General features: G+C 37.1%; 1 protein-coding gene and 1 long non-coding RNA gene across 3 annotated transcripts in view; both read left to right on the forward strand.

Annotated features, from left to right (window-relative positions):
• The window catches only part of TBC1D15 (TBC1 domain family member 15), a 69,772-nt gene extending 62,364 nt beyond the window's left edge, over positions 1–7,408 (forward strand). For both annotated transcript variants that reach the window (XM_059082407.2, XM_067009757.1), the window contains 5 exons: positions 1,131–1,230; positions 1,984–2,081; positions 4,091–4,207; positions 4,732–4,818; positions 6,084–7,408. In XM_059082407.2, the coding sequence (XP_058938390.1) occupies positions 1,131–1,230; positions 1,984–2,081; positions 4,091–4,207; positions 4,732–4,818; positions 6,084–6,305 (624 nt within the window). In that variant the 3' untranslated portion in view covers positions 6,306–7,408. The remainder of the gene's footprint in view (positions 1–1,130; positions 1,231–1,983; positions 2,082–4,090; positions 4,208–4,731; positions 4,819–6,083) is intronic.
• Positions 7,409–7,490: 82 nt separating this feature from the next.
• On the forward strand, positions 7,491–18,125 carry LOC136792275 (uncharacterized). The gene is made up of 2 exons (XR_010835839.1): positions 7,491–10,426; positions 17,879–18,125. It is a non-coding gene; the product is annotated as an uncharacterized lncRNA (long non-coding RNA).
• Positions 18,126–21,023: the final 2,898 nt, after the last annotated feature.

The following is a 21,023-nucleotide window of genomic DNA, read 5'->3' on the forward strand; positions in this document are numbered from 1 at the left end:
ACACTATTATTGTCTCAAAAATGAAAAAAGTGTGAGGGAGGGGATATTGTTCTTAGGCTTTTCACAAAGGTTAGGGCAGTAGTTCACCATAAAGGGGTTACAACACTAGGGTTAAGGGCATCAGAATCATCTAAGAAGCCTTTATTTTGGTGTACTCCCCATCCCCAAACCTTGACTGAAGTGTTGGTAGGGAATCTATTAAACTTCAAAGATTATTTAAAACATGTAACCACAGTAGTTCTCAAACTTTATGATCTCAGGACCCCTTCACACTCTTAAATATTATTGAGGATTCCAAGAGCTTTTATTTATGTGGGTTATATCTATTGATGTTTGTCATATGAAAAACAATGCTAGGGAATTTATAAATATTTATATATTCATTCATTTAAAAATGACAGTAAACCTGCTACACCTTGGTATACATAGATTTTTTTAAAATGAAAAGTAACTTTTCCAAAACAGGTTACTGAGAAGAGGGATTATTTTCCATTTTTCATTTTCTTTAATGTTTAGTTTAATAGAACACAATTGACTTGCATATCCACTCCTGTATGCAGTCTGTTGCAATATCACACATCATATAGCCTTTATACTTACTGGAGAATTTAAAGTGCAAAATGCATAGATTGTTATGAAAATGGTTTTGACTTCATAGATTCCCTAATGTCATCAAATCTAAGAAATAATTAGCTAATTCTTTAACATGAGATATATGTTAAAGCTAAAATTAATTTTATTTCATATGTTAACTTGTAGAAATATTTAACAGTGAAGTGATTTGGTAAAAGTCTATTTTCCAATGTGTGTTCCATTCACCGAGTCTCTTATTTGACATAAGAAATAAGTAATGATATATCAGTCTATCTCTGCTGTCTCTGCATTATTCTTTATCTAAAAATAAAAAAAATGAATAGAGGAAAAAAATAATTCTTAGTTTGAGACCAAAGATTCTCTTTCCTCCTTTTTAATGTTGCTTTAGCAATTTAATTATTTGTGATTTTAAAATACAACCAGTGTGGTATAAATCCAGCATTTGTCATTATATTCATGGCATAGTTATTGGTGATTATGTACTATAAAATATTTATTAAATATAACTTATGTGATAACATTTATTTTTTTTAAAGCATCAAAATTTTGAAGAGCAAATGCAAGGCATGAAGACCCAGCTAATTCAGCTAAGTACCTTACTTCGATTGTTGGACAGTGGATTTTGCAGTTACTTAGGTAAGTTTAATGAAACAAAAACTATACCCAACAAATTGTAAGGTAATACTAACAGAGAAAAAATGTAAAGAACTCTTTTAAAGATGTATATACTCTACCAGTGTTGCCTGGGTTCCTTTGAGGAATAAAAGTGTGGGACCAAACTGTCCTTGTATAATTTTGCCTTAAAACAGTTTATTTATAAAATGAATTATAGTTGTCCCTCATTATTTGTGGGGGATTGGTTCCAGGACCCACCTACCACCCCTATACCAACACCTGAGGATACTCAAGTCTCTTACATAAAGTCGTGCAGTATTTGCATATAACCTATGCACATCCTCCTGTAGACTTTAGATCATCTCTGGATTATTTATTGTACCTAACACAATATAACTGCTGTGTGAATAGTTGTAAATACAATGTAAAGACTATGTAAATAGTTGCTAGGCAAGGCAAATTCAAGTTTTGCTTTTTGGAACTTTCTGGAAATTTTATTTTTTCCAAAAATTTTCCATTCATGATTGGTTGAATCCACGGATGCAGAACCTGCAGATATGGAGGGTCAACTGTATTTGTTGTTATTTGGTGGTTTTCTTTTAAAGAGGTTAGCCTGCAAATTTAAATTGTTTCCTTGACTTAGTAGAAGGCAATTAAATTTATAGGACTTTTCATAGCCTAAGATGAATAGAAAAATTTGAGTTTGAAATAGGTCACTGTATTCTGAGATAATTAGCATAAGAGTAAGCCATATATATATTTTTTTCTGTGTAGAATCCCAGGACTCTGGATACCTTTATTTTTGCTTCAGATGGCTTTTAATCAGATTTAAAAGGGAATTTAGTTTTCTAGATATTCTTCGATTATGGGAGGTAAGTTCTTAAATTATTGTAAAAATTAATATTATTTATGGAAACATTTTGTATCTGTAGAGTGTAAATGGATTATAATATCTTGACTGAAATTTCTAAAGCAGTTACGTTCCGAAAATTCTAATGATTTGTGGTCTCTCCTTAAAAATTAACCATCTTGAACCGAATGTGTGGTCTTTGGAGCTTTTTTTCTCTAAATCAAATCCTTGTGCGATTGGGTGCCAGTGGGTTTCCCAGAACCAGTTCTCTGGACCACTTGTGCCTGTGTTCTTTCCTTGGAAGGCTTGACTTTATGTGAGGCTCTGCCACATTTGGGTGTAGATTTGAATAGAGTTAAGGAAGTTTTGGCAGGCCAGTCAGTTGAGATAGTACTTTATTTGTAGTCTGAAATATTGGGAGGGAACTGACTTGTGTTTTGCTTTTTTAAAGAAATTTAAGTTAGAGCAGAATACTAAGAATAATATAACAAATATCCCACTATCCACATTTAACATATGTAAATATTTTGCTGTATTCACTTCTGGTTTTTTCTCTTTCTTTCCAAGACAAAAAATATTTAAAGATATAGCTCATATCTTTAATCACCACCCCAAGCCCCATTTCCCTCTTCCCCTCTCTAGAGGATATTCAGGATCATGTTTTTGGTTTATATCCTTTTATTCCCTCTTGCACCCAGGGCAACTCTTGATGAAAAACAGAAAATTATTATTTTCTTCTTATACATCTGTTAATTGTTAAGTTAACAGATGGATGTGCTTTTGAAATAGAATATTGGTATAATGACTGCTTGATGCCTTATCTTTATAAAAGTAAAGATGACAGAAATATTCCCATGGAAAGAATGGGGGAAATAATCTGTTTGGATAATAAATAGACTTGTATACAGTGGGCACCCTGAGGCTTTTACACCTGGAAATTGATTCCTGTACTTCTGGTGACTGTGCTGCCATTAGAGAAGGTGATGCACTGATTGAAGGATCACCACTTTATGGAGGATCAGTTTCTTTGTTTGAAATTAGAAGGAAAACTCACATGTTCTTGACCTAGAATCATATTTTAAAGGTAATCAGTTTTATTAAATTGTTATCTCAACTGCTTTTTAAAAAATTATCAACATAGCTGTAATAACTCCTTAGTCTGTGTTTACCAAATAAATTGGAACTTTTAATGAAACTTTTGAGGTTGATTGCATTGTAATTAAACTTTCAAGAATTGGATTTGGTCTGAAAATTATTCTACTTAATTTACTTCTGGTAAAAGATATAAAAACATTTCAGGTATGCTTTAATAGTAGTGTTTACATGCCTCTTTTGATCTTTCTAAAAAAGATATTATTAGGTATATTAACCAGGGGGAAATTAAGAACTTAAGTTTTAGGGCATTGGCTATACTTAGGAAGAAGTGCAGCTATTGATCAAATGTTTTATACATTTGGGTATAAATTTTGGGCGGTCAATTCAGTTTTTGTCAGGGATATTCTGAGTTAAATAATATTATGTTTAGAATGTATAGCTACCTCTGGGTGTTTTTGATTCTATGCAGTGTATAACTGAATCTTTATTCCCATGATTTAGCTCCCCTGTACCCCCCACCCCCCGCCCCACCGAGACTGAAGATGATTTAAAAGTGAAAAACTGAAGGTTCAGAAAAATACTGAAAATGCCTCTAACCCTTACACTTTAACCTCATGACTGTGGCTCCTTAGTTAATACCATTTATCATACTAGTTAGGCTCAGTGTTACTGTAGTTACCTAAAGAGCCACATTTGGAACTCGTCATATTCATATAATAGTTAATATTATATTAACTATTAATATAATAGTTACTTTGTAGGTAAAAGTAAGACTTTCTTTCCCCACACTCATTTCTTAACTAGAAAAAGAGTGGACTACCCTATCTAGGCAACTTGTGCTTTGCACAGAAGTCATTCAGAGTTCGGCATTGTATCTGTGAGGAAAATATTTTAGAATTGATAGAGTTTACTAAATAAGTGTTCTATTTTTTATAGGTAATGTGGACTGAACTACCATGTAAAAATTTCCATCTTCTTCTCTGTTGTGCTATTCTGGAATCAGAAAAGCAGCAAATAATGGAAAAGCATTATGGCTTTAATGAAATACTTAAGGTAGTTATTACTTTAACTTAAATTGTAATATTTTGGCTCTTTCCTCTTCTTGGTGGTATTGATATACATACATTTCCTTGGAGCAGTATTGAATCCCTCAAGTAACTTAAATTTTATCAATGACAGTCAGTACTAGGACTGACTCTCTGAGAATGACAGTTCAGCAAATACATATTGCCAGTTATTTTTCCTAGCTAATTAGGAAGAAAAGGAAATTCAGCAAGTGCTCTTTTATGTAGTTTAATTTTCTAAAAAAATAATTCTTTTGCTTATAACTTGAGATAGTAGACTTGAGACAACTGCTGGATTTAATGTTCCGTAAGCTTATTAGCTTATTCTTTAGCTTTAAAACTTGAAATGATCTAATGAAAGATATATTAAATTTCCTGTTTACTTGTAGTATGAGGGTGTTTTTATTTTAAGGATTTTATCTACAGTGTAATATATATAACTGGTAATAAGTTGTATAGTAGAATATAATAGTGTTTCAGTTTCAGTTTTTGTATTTTATTGATTTATTTTAGCATATCAATGAATTGTCCATGAAGATTGATGTGGAAGATGTACTATGCAAGGCAGAAGCAATTTCTCTACAGATGGTAAAATGCAAGGTATACAGTGTTTTAAGTAATTACAAGATTTTTTTGTTTGTATGTTTTTGGTGGATTGAGGTCAAGAATTTTTCCTTTCAGAAGTAAAATTGACAGCAAGTTGAAGGCAGACACAAAGCATTGGCTAGCATTTGTTTACCATTATAAATTTACAGCACTTAATTGAAAACAATTGGTTAATTATGCTAGATAGGAAGCATATAATAATAAGGCAAAATGACGAAAGTAATGAAAACACCAAAGAGGCTGCAGAAGCATTGATAAATTACCTAATCAAAGAATACAGAATAGGACCTCATATTAAATATGTAGTATCTTTAAGTAAAGGCAGATGCTAATCAGAAGTAATTAAATGAAGAGTATTTGGTCTCTGTCATTACATTTGTATCAGTCAAACTCTTAATACTCTCTAAAAACAAGGCAAAGTTGATGTGTTATGTTCTGAATTTAAACCTAAGTATTAGACTTTTGATGTATTTTGGTTTTCATATTTTTTATGAGAATTCTTATTTGGTCTTTGTGTCATTTGATCATGGTTCCAAATATTTATTTTGGTTCAGTTTTACACACAGTTATTTGATAGCTGTTCTGTTCAAAACCTGCCAGTGAGGGCTTCTCTGGTGGAGCAGCGGTTAAGAATCCGCCTGCCAATGCAGGGGACATGGGTTCGAGCCCTGGTCCGGAAGATCCCACATGCCGCAGAGCAACTAAGCCCATGCGCCACAACTACTGAGCCTGTGCTCTAGAGCCCACATGCCACAACTACTGAAGACGGGCTCCGCAACAAGAGAAGCCACCACAGTGAGAAGCCCGTGCCCTGCAACGAAGAGTAGCCCCCGCTCGACACAATTAGAGAAAGCCCGTGTGCAGCAATGAAGACCCAACGCAGCCAAAATAAATTTTTTAAAAAACCTGTCAGCAAGATACTTCTTATGTTTAAGGAACTTCTTTTGTATTGAGGGAGAAAGATGGTGTCAATAAGGAGAATGAAATAAATGCAAAATATTAGAAAACAATATGCTTGTGGGTGGGAGTGGTGGGATGGGGTAGAGAGTGGCTAATTTAGAATAGAAGGTCAGAGAACCACTTATTAAAAAGAGTGGTTAGGGTTTCATTTGGAGTGGAGAAAGGGTGGTTTGAGAGGGTGCCTAACAATTACACTGTTAAAGCAAATGCTTAGATGTAGTATTAAATAGAAGTGTTAATTTGTGATTACTTTTCCTCTATGGTAAATGATGATTTTATATTTGATTTTTCTTATTCAGGAGTTGCCACAAGCGGTTTGTGAGATCCTAGGGCTTCAGGACAGTGAAGTTACAACACCAGATTCAGACAATGGTGAAGATGAAAATGTTGGCATGACTAGTTGTCCAACATCTGCATTTCAGAGTAACTCCTTGCCTGTACTTGCTGCCAGTGGAGCCAGAGATGACAACCCAACAGAGATATCCATGTCCCCAAATGTCAGCAGAGTAACACCTGCATGATCATTCTTCTTGCTTTTTGAAGAGACACTTGGTTGCAACTTCTTTTCAAGTACTGGATAGGTGGAAATTTAAAATCTGGTTATTGATCATGCTTTAAGGTTTATGGAAAGAAAAGTGTACTGATGTTCTTGCATTAAAGCTTTACGAAGATTTAAACTAATTATTTTTGTAGTTACTTCTACCAAATAGCCTTTCCTTTTCAATAACATTCCTTAGTATTTTTATAGCTAAGTACATTTTATTTTCTCGCTGATGAACTGGAATTGGATAAATATTACAAGTGGATGAGTTGGAAATTATGCACTTTGAAAACATTCACTTTGTTTACTCCAAGTTCAGTGGGTTTGGATTTGATTAAATGTTGAGCCTTTCTATAGCATTCGAAGTTGAGGAGTAGATTGTTACCCAGTGATGAAATAAAAGAATTTGTTTTTCTCTTCTGTTTACAACAATACAGCTTAAATATTTATGCTGGTTGAATGTGATATAAATTGGACATTTTCATCAATGCAATTTAATGTGTAGATAAAGAGCTATTTCAACCATAAGAAGTGGATTGGCAGTATATTTTTTACATTGAATTTTTCTTCACTTGTATATAAAGACTGTATAAGTACTTATTTATGAGTATAAGAAAGGATAGGCATATTTTCTTTAACTGAATAAACTTGACTGTTGATTTATATAACCTGATTTCACAAAGTTAATACATAGCTTCAATAGGAGATCTTTTTCAAAACTATTTTCTTAACCAAACATTTATTTCACAAGACTACATCCAACCCTGTATCTGGTATAATTTTCAAGTTAATTGCTTGTAGTCTCACTTTACTAATAATGTTTGCTATCTTTCCTAATAATGTATTAACTGATTAATCAGGTCTTTAAATTTTTATGAAATACTCTTTGCAAAAAGCTTATGTCAGAAATTTCAATATACTATCACGAGTCTCAAAATAATAGTTTTGTATATGAATGAAGCTGTTGTTTTTACCATGCAGTGTTGCATGATATTAAGTTATGTGTAATTAACATAACTGATTCCATTTTAATTGTAATTTGTTAAGTTCTGTACATATCATTAAAATAAATTTGAAGTTGAAGTAGTGTTTTCAGTTAAATTACACCTAGAAATAATCTGCTAGTTTTTCATCAGAAGAAAAAAATCCAAGATGGACCCCAGTGCATCTTATATTTTTATGTGATAGAAACAATCATTTGAATGAGTTGTGGAAATAAGCAAGAAACATGACCGTTTATAGAACTAAAGAAGCTTTTCATTAGCATGAAATTGGGCATAGTGTTGCCTTGAAGGATATAATTATCTGAATCAGTAAATCAGCTTCCTACAATTGATGTTAATAATGTAAAATAAAAGCTACACAGTTCTAAGATGGTCCAGTAGGTAGAATTTTTTTTTTTTTCCCCAGAGAGCTAGGGAACCAAAAGAACTTTTTTCTTACTTGAGCATTAACTGACAGTCATGATAGTAGAACCATTAGATTTTTAGTTTTTAATATCATATGTGTGTTATCTTTCATCAGTTAATAATGAGTAAGCCTATTCAGAGAAAAAAAAAAAGTAAGCTGATCAAAACCTTGGCATCTCCAGCCTTTCATTTCCTGCTGTTGAGGAAATTGCTGAGAACATCTTGATGTCCTTCTTGTTCTTCCTGGACAGAGGCTTTTGGGGAGTTTTTTTCTACTACGTAATATAATATCTACTTCAGAGTTTTAAAAAATCTTAATACATTTAGTAAGTTGAACTTTTGTCAAGTTCTATTATTTTAAAGCTAGTTGTTAAAAACATTTTTACTAAACAGTCTGAATTTCTCTTTAGCCCATTTTTTATATGGAAATGATGCTAATGTAGTGCGAAGTGAAGTCTTACTTAGAGTCCTCAAAATCCAGTTAGCAAATATCATGTGAACTTGAGCTGTTTGATATTGCTAAAATAGATAGTTCAGGTAAATGTCTTAGTCTAACTTTTTAAAGATTTGTTTCAGTTTTCACAAGATGCTCTGTCCATGCCGATAACATGTAAAATATTGTGTGCTATATTATGTGATATTTAAAGTTAAAATTGAAGTAATTTAGCTGTAAAACGTATTTTCAGTTCTGATAGGAGTCTATGGGAAACCTTTTTGCATTGGAGATCATTCCTATTTTGACTGTTTCATGTGCCAAGGATTCGTCACCTCTTTATAGTGCTAGAAACTTGGTGATGACTAAAGAAAGCTTTTTTGAGTAAGGAAAACAACCTTTTGAGAATGATAGTGATTCTTGCTGAACCTGACCTTTCCAAAGGTTTTTATGGATGCCAACTAATTCTTATGGGAAATAGATGTAATTATATCCATTATCAAAGATACTTTGTATAAAGTAACCCAAAATGTTTACTGAAGAACCTAGAATTTCACTTGACTTTGTGTGTAACTATGTAATAGGTAACATTCCAGCTTGCATTTCTTTACTTGGGGTTTCAGAAGATGCATGAACCTCTTATTGTATTTGAAATCTTGTGTATATACATGCATATTTTGGTGGAAAGGTCACATAGTTTCTCAGAAGGTTCTCTGATTTTCCCCCAATGTTGAAAACCATTGTTATAAATTGTATAATGTGAGGATAATGACATAATTTGACCCACGCTAATGATTTTATGTGCTGAACCTCCATTAATTAAAATATGTTTAGAGTGCTCATTTCCAAATTCTTGGTCTATATTGTCAAAATACATGTCCAGGCTGTACTTCAGAGCTACAGAATCAGAATCTTTGGAAGTGAGGTTAAGGAATCTGCATTTTAACAGGCTTCCATGTGGTTCCTGAGCCTCCCTGAAGTTAGAGAACTGGCATTATATAGTGTATTTTACAGTTTAACATTTTGACTTATGGTCAGGTAGGCAAGTCCTTAAGTTGTTAGAAAGTAGTTCCTTGATTTTTCTCGGGTGGAATTTGCCCTAGTTCTGGTCACCATTTTTAGTAAAAAGTGATGACGGTCATCTTAGCCCATAGGTTCCCCCTCCGTTCTTACATTTTGAAGACAAACTTTCAGTGTCATTTTATTTCTGAACATGAAACAGGATTAAATTTGAGATGAATCTGAAAGGTTTCCATTAGTATCTAATGTGATTATCCAGTACTAAACATCTGTACTTATTTGTACTTTCGATGTGAATACTGCCATTTGAATGATATAATGTATTTGGCCTAATCTCCCTTTGGGTCCTTATAATATGCGAGTTTTAAGTTGTAGATTTTTGAGGATTCCTCTGATTGCAAGTATTTTTCTCACTGTTTTATAAATAGACTCCTATTTTTCAGGTTATCTGTCTTGACTTAAGGAAAAGCAGTGTGTCATCCTTAGATGCAAAGGTGAGGTGGGGTAGGGCAGTGCGATTGGACATATTCTATAACTTTGGGGATATCCAAAAGCACTCTTTTTAGCCCATGGGAAACTACATTGTTAACAAAGTCACTGTAAAGAAAAACTGATTGTAATCTAAGTCTCTTCTTCAAGAACTATCAGGAATCAAAAATACCATATTTGCCTAATGTAGTTCAATCCCTAAAGTTAGAATTGAAATGTTAGAATAATAGGTCAGCTGTTAAATATGTTTCTCCTCAAATATCTATGTGGTATATTGTTCCTCGCATCTCTCTCTATGTAAAAAAGTAGACAGTGAAAAGAACAAATTCCAGTAAGCTTAGCTGTGATCAATGAGCAGTCCAGTTCTCTTTCAGCTTTTTTTAATTAAGACTATTAACTTCAGAAATGGGGTTTCACTGTAACAGTCAATAATAGATATTTCCAACACCACACTTGTCTGGAGGTACCAGACCCAATGGGTTAGTAGACTACTTTAAAAAAAAAACTAGAGCTGTTTCTAGGTTGCTTTAGATGTTGTATGGCCAAATTGTATATCTCTTTTTCCATGGGTGTTGCAGGCTCACTTTCGTCTGCTGTAGTACGGGTTAAAGTGGTGGAGGCCACTTGAGTTAATACAGTTTGGAGATTTTCTTCATGTGAACACAGGCTCATCCCTCATTCTGACTATCATGGCATAATCAATTTTATGAAGACTTCTCATTGAAAGAGTGGGATCTTCTAAGGTCTCAGGTGAGCCTAAGGCTTTTTTCCCCATACTGCTACCTTTTAAAAAAAATTCATTTGTAGATACTTAAAGTAACAGGATAGATGACAACTTCATTAACTATGTACGTGATGTTGGTTTGTGAATATGTTGAAAAGAAAATGCTGTTATGTAGAAGCCTGCTTGAGTTTCTTAAAAGTCATGGCAGGCTCATTTCATTTCCTTTTATTGATAGTATACTACCAAATCAAGAAAATACTTCAGCTATGGCATAAATTTATTTTGGTATGGTATTCATGTGGTTAGGTTGTAGGAATTAGGAGTGGATGGTAGTAATAGTGAACAATTCCTGCCAAAGAACCTAAAATGTACGCTGTAAGCTCTAGAAGTCAAATGTCAATGGGAAAAAAAATCCAACCAAACTGATTGTTAGGTTGGTTTTGTGCTATAAAGTTCAGCCTTTTCTTTTCTCCTATTCAATGTAGTTTAAGCATAGAAGGCATGCATATCAAATTTGCTTGTGACACAAACTTGATAGGCTGGAATGATGGCTTAAAACCAAAAAGACAAGCTACTTAAGGGAAAGAGATCAGACTTTTTGTTGATTCCCAATCTCAGAGTAATCACTATTGATTTTTTTCCAAATATCTCCATACTCTCACATCCTGTATCTATCCTTTAATAACTTCACCTACCTTCTCCATTCACCTTGGGGAATGACCAGGAGAATTCTCTCTTACTTTCAGTTTATTTCCTTTTATCCTTCCCCTCAAACACATTTCTTTGCATCTCTGAAGCTTAGCTTTCCTTTGATGACATTTTATTCCCAGTTGGATTTTTATTTGGCCAGGGTGGTGAGGGTGAGTGGTTAGGGAGGGAGGGAAACTTAAGAAGTCCTCGGGGTCTCTCATCTTTTGCCTACAAATGGAAGTATATGTGTGTGTAGTGGGGGAAGTTGATAGGAGTGGAAAGATTGGTCTGACCCAATTGTACACCGTGGATACTCCTTTGTTTATTTATATCACCTTTTCCATATCTTTTTCCTAGAAGTCTTCAGCCTCCTAGGATCTACTTCCATTTTCCAGGTGGTTTAAGGACTGGCTTATATTATTTCTCTCTTGATTTTACAACTGTCTTCAGTAGGATAAATACCTAAGTTGAGGACTCATTGATGTCCTTAACATAAAACTTCCCTAATTTCGTGGACCTTGTCTCATCTGTCAGCTGTTTATCAGCATGGCCATTCACGATCACATGGCCCTCTTCATCGGTAAGATCTTGTGTTTGAAGGTCTCCTTATCTGGCAATATCTCACCTTATACTTTCCCACTTTCTGACTCTTGGGCTCTGTAACTGCTTGGTCCAAGCCAATTCTGTAGGCTCTTCTTATGACTGTTGGCTGCCTGGTTATCATGGACTATAAGGACAGTCACTTCATCAAAACCTAGGTATACGTATCTCCTTAATTTTTGCCAAAGATTCCCAACCAGTTCCCCCTTTTTTTTTTTTTTTTTTTTTTTTTGCAGTATGTGGGCCTCTCGCTGCTGTGGCCTCTCCTGTTGCGGAGCACAGGGTCTGGACGCGCAGGCTTAGCGGCCATGGCTCACGGGCCCAGCTGCTCCGTGGCATGTGGGATCTTCCCGGACCGGGGCACGAACCCGTGTCCCCTGCATCAGCAGGCGGACTCTCAACCACTGCGCCACCAGGGAAGCCCCTCTTTTAATTTTCTTGATGATGTCCTTTGAGGCACAAAGTTTTTAATTTTCATGAAATGAGACTTATCTTTACATTTGGTTGCTTATGCTTTTATCATATCTAAGAAAAAATTGCCTAATCCAAGGTCATGAAGATCCTCCTATGTTTTCTTACGAGTGTTAGACAGTTTTAACTCTTAAATTTAGGTCAGTGATCCATTTTGAGTTAATTTTTGTGTATGAAGTAAGGTAGCGTAACCAAAAGTGGGGCCCGGCTGCTTGCTGACTGCTGGCTGCTCAAAAGCCAATAAAGAGGCAATCTTCAATAAGTGGTGCCGGGAAAACTGGACATCTATATGTAAAGGAATGAAATTAGAACACTCCCTAACACCGTACACAAAAATAAACTCAAAATGGATTAAAGACCTAAAGGTAAAGCCAGACACTATAAAACTCTTAGAGGAAAACATAGGCAGAACACTCTATGACATAAATCACAGCAAGATCCTTTTTGACCCACCTCCTAGAGAAATGGAAATAAAAATAAACAAATGGGACCTAATGAGACTTAAAAGCTTTTGCACAGCAAAGGAAACCATAAACAAGACAAAAAGACAACCCTCAGAATGGGAGAAAATATTTGCAAATGCAGCAACTGACAAAGGATTAATCTCCAAAATATACAAGCAGCTAATGCAGCTCAATTAAAAAAAAAATCCAAAAATGGACAGAAGACCTAAATAGACATTTCTCCAAAGAAGATATACAGATTGCCAACAAACACATGAAAGGATGCTCAACATCTCTAATCATTAGAGAAATGCAAATCAAAGCTACAATGAGGTATCACCTCACACCAGTCAGAATGGCTGTCATCAAAACTACAAACAACGCTGGAGAGGGTGTAGAGAAAAGGAAACCCTCTTGCACTGTTGCTGGGAATGTATATTGATACAGCCACTATGGAGAACAGTATGGAGGTTCCTAAAAAACAACATAGAACTACCATATGACCCAGCAATCCCACTACTGGGCATATACCCTGAGAAAACTATAATTCAAAGAGTCGTAGCACCACAATGTTCATTGCAGCACTATTTACAATAGCAAGGACATGGAAGCAACCTAAGTGTCCATCGACAGATGAATGGATAAAGAAGACGTGGCACATGTATACAATGGAATATTACTCAGCCATAAAAAGAAACGAAATTGAGTTATTTGTAGTGAGGTGGATGGACATAGAGTCTGTCCTACAGAGTGAAGTAAGTCAGAAAGAGAAAAACACTGTATGCTAACACATATATGGAATCTAAAAACAAAAAACAAATGGTTCTGAAGAACCTAGGGGCAGGCCAGGAATAAAGATGCAGACATAGAGAATGGACTTGAGGACACGGAAGGGGAAGGGTAAGCTGGGACAAAGAGAGTGGCATGGACATTTATACACTACCAAATATAAAACAGCTAGTGGGAAGCAGCCACATAGCACAGGGAGATCAGCTCGGTGCTTTGTGTCCACCTAGAGGGGTGGGATGGGGGGGAGGGATGGAGGGAAAAGCAAGAGGGGGGGACATGGGGATGTATGTATATGTATAGCTGATTCACTTTTTTATACAGCAGAAACGAACACACCATTGTGAAGCAATTATACTCCAATAAAGATGTTAAAAAAAAAGACAGTAAAATTAAAAAATAAAGAGGCAAGGTCAGTGGAAAGGAAACTGCTTTATTTTGGATGCCAGCAACTGGGGGGTGGGGGTGGGGTGTGGGACGGACGTCTGTCCAGAGGCCGACTCTCACCACTGACAGTCAGTGGGCAAGAGCTGTTATAGACGGAGGGAGGGGCTACATGAAGAAACAGCACAGTCGGCTCTGACAGTCATCTTGAATTTGGTCATCAGTGGTCTGACCAGCGTCATCTTGTTTGTTTTAAGTACAGTTAATCTTCAGTTCCAGGGTCAATTTGTTCCCATTTCCTTGAGGCCAATTCTTGGAATTGTGGCAGCTTATGTCATGGCCATAGCCTGGTCATCATGTAGTTAACTTCTTCCACCTGCTGGACGTTTCAGTATCTTTAAGGCAGCTCACAGGATATGGCTTAGAATATTATCTACAGCCCTTGAGGAGGAACTAAACTTCCTTGACTGTGCTTAATGACTGAACTATTATTATTTGGTCTCGTTTAACTTTTCCTTTGTTTCTGCATTTTCTCACTTCTCTGATTAAACTTATACTTGGGCTAAAGTTTTTCCACAGACAAAAGGCAGGTGGAGGATGTGGGGGGCAAGGACCATAGGGTCCTGCTCCACTTCAGTAGGAGTCTGACTTCATTGTTTTTCATGGAGATATCCAAAGTTATTCTTTTGCTATTGAATTGCCTTAGCACTTTTGTTGAAAATCGACCATAAAATGTAAGAGTTTATTTCCGAACTCTAAATTCTATTCCATTTACCTGTATGTCTGTCGTCTTGTAGTACCACACTGTTTTGATTAGTCTAACTGTTAAGTCTTGAAATTGTTTCACAGCTTCTTAAACAGTCTTTGAGCCATTCTTTTTTGGTCTCCTCCATTTACCTCCACTTCTAGAGGTATTTGAGCCTTTAGGGGATTCAACAGTATTAACTGAGTTGCTTCTCAGACTTCTTCATTGATAGCTTCGGGTTCAGCTTTCTCATGTCTGCAAAGTCTTTGATCATTTGTTCATCTCCTTTTAAGCTTTCAATTTTTTGTTGCTGTTGTTTCTCCAATTTATGCTACTCTTCTGTGCCTTAAAAAAGAAAGGAAGTCTTTTACTGCTGCTTTAGTAGGGTTTCTGGAGGGAGCAAAAATAGTGAAATCTACACTCAATTAGAAAGTCTTTTAAAATCTCATACAAATGATCTAGACCTATTGCCTACACTTCAGCACCCACACCCTTTAACTCCTGTAATATGGGTTTTATTTCCTCTCTCTTGTTAAAACTGCACTCTTTAAGGTCACCAGTGAGTCATCACCAAATCTAGTGGTCTTTCTGTAGTTCTCATTCTTTTCCTCTTCTCTGTTCTAGTTGAAACCGTTGACCACAAGTTTTATCTTATCTCCTTTCTATGTTTCACCTCCTTTAATCATCTTTTTACTTTGATGACTTCTCTTTTTCATTCTACCTTTAATTGTGAGCATCTTTCGTGGTTTAGTTCCTGGGTTCTCTATTTATATATTTATTAATTTAAAAAATTTAGATTGTGGTAAAATGCACATAACATAAAATTTACCTTCTTAACCAATTTTAAGTACATGGTTCAGTGGTGTTAAGTACATTCACATTGTTGTGCAACCAACCTCCAGAACTTTTTATCTTGTAAAACAAACTCTGTACCCCATTTTCCACACTCCCCCCCAGCCCCTGACAAGCTCCATTTTGCTTGTGAGTTCAACTACTCTAGATACTTCATATAAATGGAATCATACAGTATTTGTATTTTTGTGACTGACTTATTTCACTTAGCATAATGTCCTCAAGGTTCATCCATGTTACAACATTTGTCAGAATTTCCTTTCTCTTTATGGCTGAATAATATTCCATTGTATGTATATACCATGTTTTGTTTATCCCTTCATTCATTGATAGGCACTTGTGTTGCTTCAACCTTTTAGCTCTTGTGAATAACAGTGCTATTCACATGGGTGCAGAAATATCTCTTTGAGTCCCTGCTTCAATTCTTTCAGAAGTGGGATTGCTAAATCGTATGATAATTCTTTTACTTTTTTTAAAAAAATAGATTTATTTATTTTATTTATTGGCTGCATTGGGTCTTTGCTGCTGTGCGCAGGCTTTCTCTAGTTGTGGAGAACGGGGGCTACTCTTCGTTTTCTTGCGAGGGCTTCTCATTGTGGTGGCTTCTCTTCTTGCAGAGCACAGGTTCTAGGTGCACAGGCTTCAGTAGTTGTGGCTGGTGGGGCTCTAGAGTGCAGGCTCAGTAGTTGTAGTGCACGGGCTTAGTTGCTCTGCAGCATGTGGGATATTCCTGGACCAGGGCTCGAACCCATGTCCCCTGCATTGGCAGGTGGATTCTTAACCACTGCGCCACCAGGGAAGCCCCATGCTTTTACTGTTTTGAGGAGGCGCTTTACTGTTTTCCACAGTGGCTGTACCATTTTATGCTTCCATCAATAGTGCAAAAGGGTTCCAGTCTCTCTAGAGAGGGTTTTTCTCTATATATATTCTTTTATTTGGAGAGTTCATGTCCTACATCAGCTAACATCACTGAATTACTCTCAAATTTCTGTTCCCAGCTCTAATCTATTTCCCAAATTCCAGTCTCACATTTATAATTGCATGCTATTTAAAGTCACTTGATAGTACTGCAGTCAACTCGAATTCACTGTCCCTGGGCTTCCCTGGTGGCGCGGTGGTTGGGAGTCCGCCTGCCGATGCAGGGGACACGGGTTCGTGCCCCGGTCTGGGAAGATCCCACATGCCGCGGAGCGGCTAGGCCCACAAGCCATGGCTGCTGAGCCTGCATGTCCGGAGCCTGTGCTCCGCAACGGGAGAGGCCACAACAGTGAGGCCCGCATACCGCAAAAAAAAAAAAAAAAAAAGGACTTGTGGAACACTGCAAGTTATCCCATAGCACACAGATACCAAATCTGTGGTTTGTCCAATATGTACCTCGATGCCCTGAGGAGACCCTTTTGTTCCACTACCTTCTGCCATTTTTTTCAGGTAACTTCATAATTCCGTTTTCCCAAAACTTTTTATCTTTTTGAGTAAAGAACTGTTTCAGGTGCCATTTAGTCTTCCAGGGAATTGAAATTTTTTCCATTAAGATAATTTTGTAAAGACCAAAATAAATGGAAATCTGAAGGTGCAATGTCTGGTGAATATGGCGGATGAATCAGAACTTCCCTGCCAAGCTGTAACAGTTTTTGCCTGGTGATCAAAGAAACATGCGGTCTTGCGTTATCCTGACAGAAGATTATGTGTTTTCTGTTGACTAATTCTGGATGCTTTTCGTCGAGTACTGCTTTCAGTTGGTCTAACTGGGAGCGGTACTTGTTGAAATTAATTGTTTGGTTCTCTGGAAGGAGCTCATAATAGAGGGCTCCCTTCCAATCCCACCATATACACAACATCACCTTCTTTGGATGAAGACCGGCCTTTGGTGTGGTTGGTGGTGGTTCATTTCGCTTGCCCCACGATCTCTTCCATTCCATATAATTGTACAGTACCCACTTTTCATTGCCCGTCACAATTTGTTTTAAAAACAGAATGTTTTCATTACATTTAGTCGTTTTGGTTTTTTAAAATTTATTTATTTTTGGCTGCATTGGGTCTCTGTTGCTGTGCGCAGGCTTTCTCTAGTTGCAGCGAGCAGGGGCTACTCTTCGTTGCGGTGCGCGGGCTTCTCATTGCAGGGGCTTCTCTTGTTGTGGAGCACGGGCTCTAGGCACGTGGGCTTCAGTAGTTGTGGCATGCAGGCTCAGTAGTTGTGTCTCGTGGGCTCTAGAGTGCAAGCTCAGTAGCTGTGGTGCACGGGCTTAGTTGCTTCGCGGCATGTGGGCTCTTCCCGGACCAGGGCTTGAACCCGTGTTCCCTGCATTGGCAGGTGGATTCTTAACCGCTGCACCACCACGGAAGCCCTCATTACATTTCAGCAGAGAATCACATGCTGAAATACGGTCAAGGAGGTTTTTTTTTTTTGCTTAACTTATGTGGAACCCAAACATCAAAGCGATTAAAATACCCAAGCTGGTGCAAATGATTTTTCAGTGCTTGATTTGGATGTTTTGAATATTTTGCAGGCTATCTCCTGCATGGTATAATGTTGATTGTTCTCAATTAATGTCTCAATTTGATCACTATCAACTTCAGCTGGTCTACCTGACCGTGGAGCATCGTCCAGTGAGAAATCTCCAGCACAAAACTTCGCAAAGCACTTTTGACACATTCAGTCAGTCACAGCACCTTCTCCATACACTGCACAAATCTTTTTTTGCATTTTGGTTGTGTTTTTACCTTTCTTGAAATAATAAAGCATAATATGCTGAATATGTTGCTTTTTTTCTTCCATCTTTAATATTAAAATGGCTCTACAAAAATTCACCAATTTTGATGTCTTTTTAAAAATACATGCTGATATGACAGCTGTCACATACAATCTTAACAAAATTGTTTTGAATGAACTTAAAGACAACTAAGTGCTACTACAGCCATCTTATAGAAAAAAACCGAATGAAACTTTTGGCCAACCCAATACCTTAGGGGAGTTGAATGAGGCTTCTAGGAGGTGTTGCCCGAGCTGAATATTTAAAGATAAGGTTGTATTTATTAACTGGAATGGAATGGGAGATAGTAAGGAGGTGATTCCAGGTAGAGAGGATTAATATAAGACAATATATAGAGAACTGTTGTTGCTCAACAGTGATGGAGTGTGGGTTTGGGGCAAGGGTGCCAGTGAAAGATAAGACTAAAGAGGAAAGTGGGATCCAAATCCTGATAAACCTTGAATGGCATTCAGTGGGCTTTTCACTTTATCACCTTTTCCTGTAGGGGAAAGAGATCAATTGGAAGGGCTTTGTGCAAAGCAATAGCATAACCATACTGGTATTTTAGGAAAGTAGCAGCTCAGAGGAGGACTTTTAAGACTGAAGGCATAAACCACTTAGGAGTTGAAATATAACCAGGAGATTATGACCTGGATTAAGGCAATAGCATTAAGCATGCAGTGAGAAGAAAAAGAGATGTTAAGGTGTAAAATCCATAGGACAACATGTCTACTTGGATGTGGGAACAGATAAAACGGTGCCAGAATAACTCCAAGTTTCTGACTTAGGGGACTGGGTAAATTATTGTGTCATTCATTGAACCAGACCACACATAAATAATAGCAATTTAAGAAAAAAAACTCTTCGAAGTTAGAACTTATACATATTGCATGCGAATGGCCAAGTGAAGCTGTCCAATAAGCATTTGAGTATATGGGTTTAAAACTTGATATGAGACCTAAGCTGGTTATCGAGATTTAGGTATTGTCAAATAACTGAATCTATGTGATATAGCTTCACTCACAATATATTGTTTGAGAAGAGAGTCAAGAATAAAACCCTGGGGAACACCAAATTTAAGAAGCAATTTAAAAGAAAAAGAAGGGCTTCCCTGGTGGCGCAGTGGTTGGGAGTCCGCCTGCCGATGCAGGGGACACGGGTTCGTGACCTGGTCCGGGAAGATCCCACATGCCGCGGAGCGGCTGGGCCCGTGAGCCATGGCCGCTGGGCCTGCGCGTCCGGAGCCTGTGCTCCGCAACGGGAGAGGCCACAACAGTGAGAGGCCCGCGTACCGCGTACCAAAAAAAAAAAAAAAAGAAAAAGAAAAAAAATAAACAAAAAAAGAAAATAAGAAAAAAAATTTCAGAGAGGTAGAAAAAGGAACACCAAGGGAAGATAGTTTTGGGAAGACAAATACTAAACTTGAAAGACAGATTGAAGGACTGATTATTTGGAAATTTGAATGCCAGGATAAAAAATTTATATTTAAAAAGGAAGCATATGGGCTTCCCTGGTGGCGCAGTGGTTGAGAATCCGCCTGCCGATGCAGGGGATACGGGTTCGTGCCCCGGTCCGGGAAGATCCCACATGCCGCGGAGCGGCTGGGCCCGTGAGCCATGGCCGCTGAGCCTGCGCGTCCGGAGCCTGTGCTCCGCAACGGGAGAGGCCACAACAGTGAGAGGCCCGCATACCACAAAAAAAAAAAAAAAAAAAAAAAAAAGGAAGCATTTATTATTTTTGTATTGGGACTACAGCCTAATGAAAATGATGCCTTAGTAGGATGTAGTCTAGGCAGAACAGTCTGTTAGAGGGAAGAAAATTCATAAAGGCTTCAACTAGAGTGGTGGCAGTTATGACTAGAAAAAGGAATATCAAAATAAGAACAAGGAGTTGGTGACTCACTGAATATTACTTCTTTTTTGGATAAATTATGAAATTTATTTATAAAATTTTTCCTTTTAAAAGCCAGAACATAACAAATATCTCTTTCTGGAAGCTCATCTTATTAGAAATATCAGTAACATTGAGCACTCTGTCCTCTGTGCTTCTAATGTCTTCTGCAGAGAATTCAATGTATTTTATTTCACTTATTTATTTGCATGTATATTTCTTTCAGCTAGTCTGTGATTTGCTTGAGGGTAGGTACTGTATCTCATTTATCTTTGCATCCCCAGGACTCAGTTTCAGTGGCTAACAGAGTGAATGCTTAGCAAATCTTTACAGCTTCCCCAAATTACACAGCTTCCCAAATCCTATTCTAGCTGAAGTAATCCATGTATGGTTTCTTGAGCTTACCTTGAGGGACCTTGTTACCTACTTTCTTGAAAGTACTTTCTTGAAAGTTACCTACTTTCTTGAGTTACCTTGTTTGGAATACCCAAGGGGCTGTGTAATGTAATAGTTGAGAGCATGGATTTTGGAGCCAGACTGCCTGAACTTAAATCCCACCTCAGCCCCTTTTTAATTGTGTAAACCTTTGGCAAGTTACCTACATTCTTTGTGCCCCAGTTTCTCCGTATATAAAATGGAAATAATAGTTACTGCATTGTAAGTGTTGTGATGATGAATCATATTTTTATCTAAAAAAGTGTTTAGAATAGGAATTGGCAAATACTAAGCACTCAGTAATATTAACTATTACTATTATTACTTCAATCAATGTATTTAATGTTTATTTATTCTATTGATTTTTGGCTGCGTTGGGTTTTCTTAGTTGTGGCACGCGGGATCTTCATTGAGGCATGCGGGATGTTTTGTTGCGGCATGAGCTCTCTGTTGTGGTGTGCGGGCTTCTCTCTAGTTGTGGCGTGCCTCTTCTCTAGTTGTGGTGTGCGGGTTCCAGAGCGCGTGGGCTCAGTAGTTGTGGCACGCGGGCTTAGTTGCCCTGCGGCATGTGGGATTT

The sequence above is a fragment of the Kogia breviceps genome, chromosome 12 (genome assembly GCF_026419965.1).
Source record: "Kogia breviceps isolate mKogBre1 chromosome 12, mKogBre1 haplotype 1, whole genome shotgun sequence".
NCBI classification, from domain to species: Eukaryota; Metazoa; Chordata; class Mammalia; order Artiodactyla; family Physeteridae; genus Kogia; species Kogia breviceps.